Source organism: Acromyrmex echinatior, chromosome 12 (genome assembly GCF_024713525.1).
Source record: "Acromyrmex echinatior isolate Ae372 chromosome 12, ASM2471352v2, whole genome shotgun sequence".
Taxonomy (NCBI): domain Eukaryota; kingdom Metazoa; phylum Arthropoda; class Insecta; order Hymenoptera; family Formicidae; genus Acromyrmex; species Acromyrmex echinatior.
Window position 1 is genome coordinate 2,140,382 of NC_141863.1, and position 9,843 is coordinate 2,150,224.

Genomic DNA, 9,843 nt, shown 5'->3' on the forward strand with positions numbered 1-9,843 from the left:
ATAACGTAATACTATAATTTTTCTTTCATACACCTCTTGCAAAGTAATTCTACAGACAAGCAGGTAAATATATATTTACATTTTGTTTTATCGATCATTTATGTATTTTCTAGTATATCATACATATGTAGCGATAGCAAAGTCAGTTTTACGATAACAGTATGCGGCTAATGTAAATGAATTTCAAAGTTTACTTAAGTATAAATTATTAGAAATATATCTTATTTAATGTAAGTATAAGATTGAGGAAGCGTATATGTAGTGAAAGGACCATGGAATGTAACGTAAATAAAGGAAACGATGTCAGCATGGATGTGATTGAAAAAATTGCAATGGAAGTGCAACTTGAAAAATCGACTGCCGATGACAATCTGGCTGTTAGTGGGAATAGTAATGTAGCATCAGTAATAATAGAAGAATTGGATGAAAATGCTATCAATTCAATGGATATGGATATAAATGAATTTGTCGAAGCAAAAGCATTACAGATAAGAGATGTAACAGATGTTATTCCAAATTCTACATTCTCTCCGTCATGTAATTTTAACAAGGGTAACATGGACATGGAAGATCAGGATATGTCGTTAACTATCGACGAAGAAGATCAGTTAACAAAGCAGTTTTTAAATGGCGAGTTAACATTCAGTGAGTATTCATCCAGAATGGATCAGGATACAGATTTAGAGATGATAGAAAATGATACCTCCAGGTATGGGTTTTATATATATATATATATATATATATATATATATATATATATTACATTTTAATTATTTTGACAATCACGAAATTCACATTTGTGATGCAATTTTTAGAACAACAAGTGGATTTGATCATATTACTGTACAAAAAGGTGTGGAACAAAAGCAGCATAAAACAATTAATGTGCGTCAAAAAAAGAAAAGGCGTATTTTACCACCAGTTTTGCAAGGACTTATGGGAGAGGCGAATTTGAGATTCGCAAAGGGAGAGGTAGATTTAGCAGCTAAAATATGCATGGAGATCATTAGGCAAGTTGTCTTAGTGTATTACATTGATATACAATGTTTGGTTAAAATTTTTATAACAAGTAAAAATCTCTTTAACACTTGCTAATTCTTTTTTAGACAAGTACCAAGCGCTCCAGAACCATTTCAGACGTTAGCTATGATATATGAAAATGATCAACCAGAAAAGTCATTGCAATTTGCTTTAATTGCTGCGCATCTTAGTCCTAAAGATGCTGATCAGTGGGTAAGATTGGCTAACTTGTCATTGGAAAGTGGCGATATAAAGCAAGCGATAACGTGTTACTCTAAAGCGATTCAAGCCAGTCCAAAGGACATAAGTTTATATGAGACACGAGCACAGCTTCAAGAACAAAATGGTGATAAAAAAGCATATTTGCGGGGATATACAAAGCTGATTCATCAATTGGAAGTCGAGGATGGTGAATATATAATGAAATATGCAAAGATGTTAGCCAAACGTTATATGCAAGAAGATAACAATGAACAAGCATTGGAAGCAGTAGAGATTATCTTTGTCAAATGTCCTGATCTCATTACATTAGAAGAAGTTAATATCATGACTGAATTATTAATAGCGCTAAAGCAATTTCAGAGATGTTTAGATATATTAGTAAAGTATACAAATATTCAGATACGATATAAGAATAATGAGGAAAAAGAAGAAAGAATAGCGGCCAACGATGCAAAGGCCGACAAGGAAGAAGAGTGTAGTAATGCAAAACGAAAAGCAGTGTCCCCGACATGGAGAAGCCAAAATAGTGACGAAATAGAGTCTTGCAATGTACCAGACAACGTGGTTGTTGACTTAAAGGCAAAATTTCTCATAATTCTCATTGAATTGGATTATATTTCAATTGCTGAAAAATTGTTACCAAACTTTTATATGCGCGAAAATCCAGAGATTTCTGGAGATCTCTTTTTAGATGTAGCGGAAGCACTGATGAGCAAGAAAGAATTTCATCGCGCTATGATTTTATTGGATCCGTTAGTCAAAAGCTCGAATTTTAGTTTGGCTGCAGTTTGGCTGAGACATGCCGAATGTTGGGTTGGTTGTAATGATGTGGATAAAGCTATAGAATCTTACGAAACTGTTCGAAAGTTGTCACCACAGCATTTAGGCGCAAGATTAGCTCTAGCTAAACTTTATAAAAAGTCAGAACGTTACGATAAGGCGATACAAGTTCTCTACCAAGATCCCGAATCCGATACATTAGATTCTGACGTTCTGTATCAAAGAACGCTATTACTTTTTAAAGTTGGAAGATATGAGGAATACTTTTCCTCGGGAATGTTACTTCTCTCACGACATTGTGTTAATATAAGAAGAAAGGTTGAATTAAACGCATTGGCACGCGCAACGGGTGTTCGGCAACGGCTTGACAGCCTACAACTTCGTCGTTTATCATGCGGAGAAAAGTTAGAAGATGAAAACGCGCCAACGTTTACTACTAATGCAAGACCGAGTGAAAAAAATGAATTTCTACTTTTCCTACAAATGTGTAAACTAGCGTATAAATTAAACAAGTATGGTTTCCTTCAAAGATTATGTTTCACTGCTCTAACATCAAAGAGATTTAAAAACAGAGACTCTCATATTATCTTTTTGTGTTTGGTTTCTTGCATTCATAATAAGGATTCGTTCTACGGTTACAATATTGTCCGAGAATTCGTACGTGTCTGTCAAAGGTCCAACTCGTGGAACTTGTTAAATATAATTATTCAAAGAGCAGAAGATTTGAGACACAACAGATTTATAATGCGATTACTTGGAAGAGACGTATTTTCATATTTGCATATCATGCATGCAAACAACTGTCTTGTTTCGGGAACTTACAAATATGCTCTAAACGGTTATATGTCTCTCTTTAAAGTAGCACCTAGTGCATTATTAGCATTGTTAATAGGCGTGACACAATTACATATGGCATGTCAAAAGATGTCAGCTAAGAAGAATCAGCTAGTAATTCAAGGTATGTATATTATATATATATATATATATATATATATATATATTGTTTAATAAGATAGGAATTAATTTTTAAATCTCGCGCGCGCATGTGTCAGGATACGGTCAACGCGATGCTACAAATGCTTTAAAGCAATTTTTGATTGGTCAATTTGTAAAATTCTTTTTTCTAATTGGTCAATCAAAGCATTTGTAGAGACTTTGACCGCAGCCTCAGTTTACATTTAGAAAGCATTTAAAGCACAATCTTCTTTCTTTTTTAAAAGTGTACATTTAAATAATGATGTAATACGTATAACAATAGATATACATTATTATATTACATAATGTATACTACAACTACGTATGTATTTTTTTTTAATCTTTAATCTTTGTACATAGCGCTAGCCTTCTTCAAAAAATACATGCAATTACGTGGTGAAGAAGGTCAACAAGAAACTTACTATAATATGGCACGGGCATTTCATCAAATCGGTTTATTACCATCTGCGATTCACTTCTATAAGTTGGTCCTGAACGAAAATCCAGGAGATTTAGTTAAACAGCATGCAAATCTTTTGGATCTAAGAAAGGAAGCAGCGTTCAATTTGCATCTTATCTATCTACAATCCGACAATCATCTTCTTGCTAGAATGTATCTTGAAAATTATATCACGGTATAAATTGAAACTGTGATATTTTATAGAATTTCTGCTTTTGTGTGCGTGTGTAAACGAACGTATGCGCGTATGTATATAATAAGTTTCATTAAAGAACAAAACACGTATTTAAAATTATTCTACTCTTTCATTGTACAATCTTGTCTTTCAAACAAGTGCAACCGATCAAACTCCCGTTTCTGAAACAATCTCACTTTTTTATACATCTTTGCTATCGCTACATGGGTTATATAATGAATAACAATAATAAATAATAACAAAATATATAATTTTTTCAAGCTGAAATAAATCATTCAATCCCTTAAGGTATTCCATATTAAAATAACATCAATTTAAATTTCCTTTAGAGTGATGGCTATTGCTTTAGAAGCTAAAATTGAGTTTAAACAATTATGCGATACATTGGAAGACGTTGCCAAGACACATGATATAAAAAAGAAAGAACAAATTTTGCAAACGTTTATCGATACTTGTCGAAATGTTGGCGATAAATTGAAAATAGAATATTCCGAATCGGTACGTATACTTTAAAGTACGAGGTAGCGGGGCTTTTTCGTCCATTTCTCACGATAGTGTCTATATTTCTGAACAGCATATACTAAACATTTAAAGGTATCGTACTTGTGCCCTCAAAAAGCAATCATGATTAGTATAAATAAAATATAAATGATTAGTATAAAGTAATTATATAAATACTTATTGCAAAAAGATATTGTTTGCCGTAAATTTTATGTCACTTTAAGGAGTGAAACTGACGGAATAGCCCCGCTCTATTCTATACATTATGCGTATGTTGGATAGAAATATTGCGTTTATAGTTTGTAGACATAAAAATGATTAAATTTATTTATAAGAAACTTCTAAGAAAATTATCGAAAATTCCCCAATAAACACGCTTTTATTTTTAAAAAAATATAAGAATTGTTAAAATCTCTATTCTAATCTAACGTATGACGATAGAGAGAGAGAGAGAGAGAGAGAGAGATGTGAGGTGCGTATTTTGTCGTCATTAGGCTGCGTCCACAATGGCAGTATCTTATCAATATTAGCATTATATAAGTATTAGCAAAGAGATTATCGTGAGATATTTTCTCCTTTTTTGTCAATACAATTCTAAACAAAAAATTACAACATTCTTTAAAAAGCAGTTTGGATAAAAGTATCCTGCAAATTTGTTCCGTATAAAAATATCATATTTTATGAATAAAGGAAAATAATGCCAATGAGAGTCGAATGTGTAAAATGATGTAACATATTTTATGACAATAATAGTACGGCGTTGTTATTATTATATCCCGGCTCTAATTATGATTCGATTTAATTTTGTCTTAGGATGTGTCGCTCTATCCTATCTTAAGATTGATACTACCCGATCTTGAACGACAACGTGGACCGCATAATTTGAAGCAAGTTTCGTTGGCAAATCTTTACGCTCACGTATACGGTTTCGCAAAAAATAGTGACAGTTATAAAAAGTTGGCAAATTATCGGTCAGTATAATATAATCTTTCAATTGTAATCATTATATGCTATAATCGATAAAGCACACTTTGCTGGATATAAGTATACATATCTTACCTTATACAAAAATATACATATGTATATAAGAATTTTACATCAGCAAATGTACATACAGTTAACTAATATATACGTTTCCTTGAAGAAATTTTCTTAAAAGTACAACATTCTTATTTTAGAGATTTACTCTCGTCGGGCAAATTTATAGGAAATGATTTCGCTGATCGAGCTTACTGCGTATTGAATAAAAAGTTACCTCGAATCAGTACTGGATTCACGATCGCACGGATTAACGAGTTCCTCGATAGTATCTCCGAGAGAAACACAAATGTAACGAGGCAGCAAAAAATTGAAACGTTTCGAGTACTTTTCCGACAAATTACAGGATTTGAGATGAAGTGGATGACGCGTATCATTCTTAAAGATTTACGACTTGGTATAGGAACACAAAGAATACTGCACAGTTCGTATAACTTAATTGCTTAATAACAGAATGTTTTGTATATGTATAACGTATATGTATAAATATGTATGCATCTCACGACGCATTGGAAGACTAATTGCAGTGCATTTCTTTCAAGTCTATCATCCCGACGCGAATGATAAATTTCTTGTGACGAATGATCTGCGCGAGATTTGTGACCAGTTACGTAATCCTAAGATCAAATTAAAAGAATGCGGCATACAAATATTTACACATTTTAAGCCGATGCTCTTAGAGAGATGTAATATTGAAAATATTGGCAAGTTATTTCGAGATAATGACTTGTACTATGTTCAAACTAAATACGATGGCGAGAGGTCGCAACTTCATATGAAAAATGGAAAATTTAAATACTTGACACGTAGAGGATACGACATTACAAACAAATATGGATACGGAGAAACTGGATCTTCGGGTATGACAACGAATATTCCAAGTTGAATAAACAAGTTGAAGAAATAGTAAACAGAAGAAGAGCATATAGACACACGTAAGGTACGACATTCGCTACGAACATCTTGCGTGTGGCGGTTGTATGCTTCTATTTTTATTTACTATTTGTCGGTTTATATTTATTAACCCACTTAAAAAAAATTTGTTATTGTAAAATGAAGAAACTCGTAATTTGCTCGAATCGTTATTAATGTAGGTAGATTGTACTCGATATATATTATATATATTAAAAATTGGCTATATAATATGCATCGCCTGTACATACATTATTTATTTCATTTTGAAACTGTGTTGTATAATTAAATTATAATATTTCTAATAGGTTTTTTGACCGCGGTATTTACGCGGTGTTTGAATCCGAATTGCCATTCTTTCATATTGGATGGAGAATTAATGGCTTGGCATAAAGAGAAAAGAATATTTAGTACAAAAGGTATGAATCTTGACGTCAAAAATTTATCGGCGAGCAGTCGACATCAACCGTGTTTCGTTGCGTTTGATATGATTCTGCATAATGACATCTTGCTCATTGATATACCTTATAAAGACAGATTAAAGCTTCTCAACGGTATATTCACCGAAGAGGAAGGTTCTCTAACTGTATGTCAATCTACTTTAATTTCAAACAGGTAGAATATTACGAAGAAAATGTCACACTAAGATAAGTCGCCATTGTTATTAGATTATTGTTTGGAAATTGAATGTCTACCAGATGTAAAATTATTTTCTCGTATGAAATTATTTTTTTTTAAGTAATAATAATGCAAAAACAATAAGTGATTAATTATTGCGACGTTTGTCACAAGGGAAGAATTGATAAAGGAATTCAATACATGCCTCCGTAATAATGAGGAAGGACTTGTTATAAAGAAATGCAATATGAAATATAAACCAAATATTCGAGATGGCAACGGTTGTTATAAGATTAAAGCAGAGGTAAAGTTTCCTTTTAATATTATTTTACATTATATTATTTTAAGTTAAATTTTTGTTAAAAATTTAATTTATCACGCATAGAAAGAATGAGAGAGAGAGAGAGAGAGAGAGAGAGAGAGAGAGAGAGAGAAAGTGCGTGTTTGAAAAATAAAACATTAAATACATTATGATATATTGGACGGTCTCAAAGTTACTTATATTTCAGACCGTCTTAAGTATAGACCGTCTCAAGATGTCATGAATCAATCAGAGAGTAGTATTTATAGTTTGATTTTATTTTAAGACCGTCTTAAGTAATAATGTCTTAAGATGCTAATATAGCTCTCTGATATATCTTAAAACTGCAGTACTTAACTTAAATATAAAATTCGAAAAACTGTGAACACTGCCCGCAGAGGCGTATTAACATCGTAAGATAGGTATATACTTGGATATTAAAATGGTCTTAAAATTAGAACAGATTATGAATACTTACTATTTTTGATTTTCAACAAAAAAATATACATCGAACGATCTTTATCTTTAGCCAATACGTAATAATAATGTGCACAAAATTCAGAAGCAACAAAATCAAAATACGTATATTTTTATAGTATTCTGACAATTTGGTACAAGATATAGATCTCATCATACTTGGCGGTTATTACGGAGAGGGCAAATATACAGGAATAATTAAAAGCTTTATGATGGGTGTTGTTGCACCAACAAATAAAGAAAGAGAAAATCCGTCCCAATTTTTCTCCATCGTATCTGTAAGCACTGGAATAAGAGATGAAATGTTACGTCATCTTCAAACAAAACTTGCGCCATATTGGATTAAGGAACGTCCTGAAAATATTGTAGGTCCCAAGGTAAATTAAAATTAATACATAATAATTAATTTTAGTTTACTTGGGACTTACAATATTATTTTAAATGTATATTAGGGGTGTATATTTTTATCTTTTCTCGATTTTTTTATTACTTATAATACATATGTTTCTCTCTCATCATAACAAATTTATATGTTTACTCTTGTCAAGAGTATTACATATAATACTCTTTACGCACTAATAATGTTTTATACGCATTTCATGTACATCTGCAGATAGATGTATTATATTCTTTATAGAGAAATCAGCCAGATATGTGGATTCATCCAGAACATTCTATAATTTTAACGATACGAGCGACTGAAATAGTACGTAGTAATGAATATCCAATTGGATACAGTCTACGATTTCCTAGAGTTACGAATGTAAGGATGGATAAGCCCTGGTACAGTTCATGCACTACTCTTGAACTTCTATCGTTGACCAAAGTATGTGAATGCCACTAATGAATGATAAATTATTACATTATGAAAGTAGAGTTGCCCTTGCGACTTACAATTTACTTACAATTTATAATAATCCAATTATTATCATAGGATGAGGGAATGATTCAAAAGTTAACCAAGCGGGAAGCTACTCTGCATGATATCGATCGAGTACCAGTCTCTAAATTACAAAAGGTAGCGAGTCGAAGTAAATCAATTGAACATAACGTGTACGATAAGCGCGTAGTACCACTCACGCGACTATTGGATGGGAAAGAAATTTGTGTGATTAATGGTACCGATGAATTATCGAAAGAGCAAATTGAAGAAATACTGCAGCAACATAGCGCAAGAGTTGTTCAGAATCCAATTAATACAACTTTTTGCGTGATAGTAGGCAATAATAGAACGGTAAGAAATATTTTTTTTTGCGCTGCGCGCTATCGCAACTCAAGCTTAAATCTGATAATCATCGAACTCAAGGACAAATTACAAAGTGCAAACTATTTTTTCAGATACGAGGGAAAGAAGTAGTAAACAATGGAAAATACGATGTTGTAACTTTAGATTGGGTTAAACGTGTTACAAACATTAATCGGTCCGACTGGACTTCATTAATTGATTTTTTACCGTGGGAACTATTATGCAGCCGAGCCATTACTAGACGCCAACTTACGGAAAATTATGACGAATATTATGATAGTTTTGTTGTTGACGCAGATGAGGAGAGTTTAAAGCGTTCATTCGACAAGATTGCGAAGCCGATTATTTTTGAGGTACTTGAGTCAAAATTCATTAATACTGAATACATATGTATTATCGCAATAATCTTACCGCAATAATTTCACAAATTTATTTATTCATTTAGCTTATGGGCAATCCATTTATCAGTGAACAAGAAAAAGACATGAACAAAGAATTGTTCGGAAGTACATCGCCTTATTCGTTATTTGGAGATATAATTGGACTCTTTGAAAACCAATCGTGTAATGCTAAATTTAAATTCCGTTTCATGTCAGGTACAATCAAAGACAATATCGATAGTTCCGTTACGCATGTCTTTGTAGAAGATAACGATACGAGCGCTATTGTGAGAGACACGAAGGCCTATAAGCAAATATCTACAAAAATCGTTAAATGTAAATGGATCGGGGAATGTTTTCGAAATGGCCGAATATGTGAAATTACAGATTACCTAATCACTCAATAAATTGAAATGGATAGAAATGAATTCATTTTGACATTTCCGAATTCGCGCTTCTGATTTTTCCATTCTGATGAATCCATTTGAATTCATTTAAATCTGATTTCAATATGATGACATGATAATCACAGTGATTAAATGATGAAAATACGCACTTTTGTTTAAAGTTTAAATAAAAAAAAGTTATGACGGAAATATGTAAGTCCTGAATTTATATCCGGCGAGTATAATATTGAATAGAAATATTCTCTCCTGTTTCAATCAATGATATTAAAAATAAACATAAAAATACTGTTCTATTTATAAAGAAAGAACT

At 32.1% G+C, this 9,843-nt stretch overlaps 2 protein-coding genes across 3 annotated transcripts; both read left to right on the top strand.

Annotated features, from left to right (window-relative positions):
* The first annotated feature begins 62 nt into the window (after positions 1 to 62).
* Positions 63 to 4,863, top strand: LOC147907727 (general transcription factor 3C polypeptide 3). Of its 2 annotated transcripts, XR_015547006.1 has the most exons (5): positions 63 to 709; positions 816 to 1,010; positions 1,107 to 2,980; positions 3,358 to 3,702; positions 3,983 to 4,863. XR_015547006.1 is itself a non-coding variant. In XM_087412114.1 (4 exons), the coding sequence occupies exons 1-4, from the start codon at positions 273 to 275 to the stop codon at positions 3,636 to 3,638; spliced, it is 2,787 nt and encodes a 928-aa protein (XP_087268240.1). In that variant the 5' UTR covers positions 63 to 272; the 3' UTR covers positions 3,639 to 3,924. The 2 variants fall into 2 exon arrangements, 1 of the variants encoding a protein (XP_087268240.1); XM_087412114.1 differs by lacking the exon at positions 3,983 to 4,863 and having other exon boundaries at positions 3,358 to 3,924.
* On the top strand, positions 3,987 to 9,554 carry DNAlig4 (DNA ligase 4). Its single transcript, XM_011068836.2, has 11 exons — positions 3,987 to 4,151; positions 4,968 to 5,125; positions 5,333 to 5,616; positions 5,735 to 6,052; positions 6,413 to 6,719; positions 6,897 to 7,026; positions 7,620 to 7,877; positions 8,138 to 8,326; positions 8,435 to 8,734; positions 8,839 to 9,099; positions 9,192 to 9,554. Exons 1-11 carry the CDS (start codon positions 3,987 to 3,989, stop codon positions 9,531 to 9,533), a joined length of 2,712 nt encoding a protein of 903 aa, XP_011067138.1. The 3' UTR covers positions 9,534 to 9,554.
* Positions 9,555 to 9,843: the final 289 nt, after the last annotated feature.

Bases quoted from the DNA above. Each gene is read 5' to 3' on its own strand.
- LOC147907727 (XM_087412114.1), top strand. From the start codon at position 273: ATGGAATGTAACGTAAATAAAGGAAACGATGTCAGCATGGATGTGATT. The intron at 710-815 runs GTATGGGTTTTA...TGCAATTTTTAG, and splicing joins ATAGAAAATGATACCTCCAG to AACAACAAGTGGATTTGATC. The intron at 2,981-3,357 runs GTATGTATATTA...CTTTGTACATAG, and splicing joins GAATCAGCTAGTAATTCAAG to CGCTAGCCTTCTTCAAAAAA.
- DNAlig4 (XM_011068836.2), top strand. From the start codon at position 3,987: ATGGCTATTGCTTTAGAAGCTAAAATTGAGTTTAAACAATTATGCGAT. The intron at 5,126-5,332 runs GTCAGTATAATA...TTCTTATTTTAG, and splicing joins AAAAAGTTGGCAAATTATCG to AGATTTACTCTCGTCGGGCA. The intron at 7,878-8,137 runs GTAAATTAAAAT...TATTCTTTATAG, and splicing joins AAAATATTGTAGGTCCCAAG to AGAAATCAGCCAGATATGTG.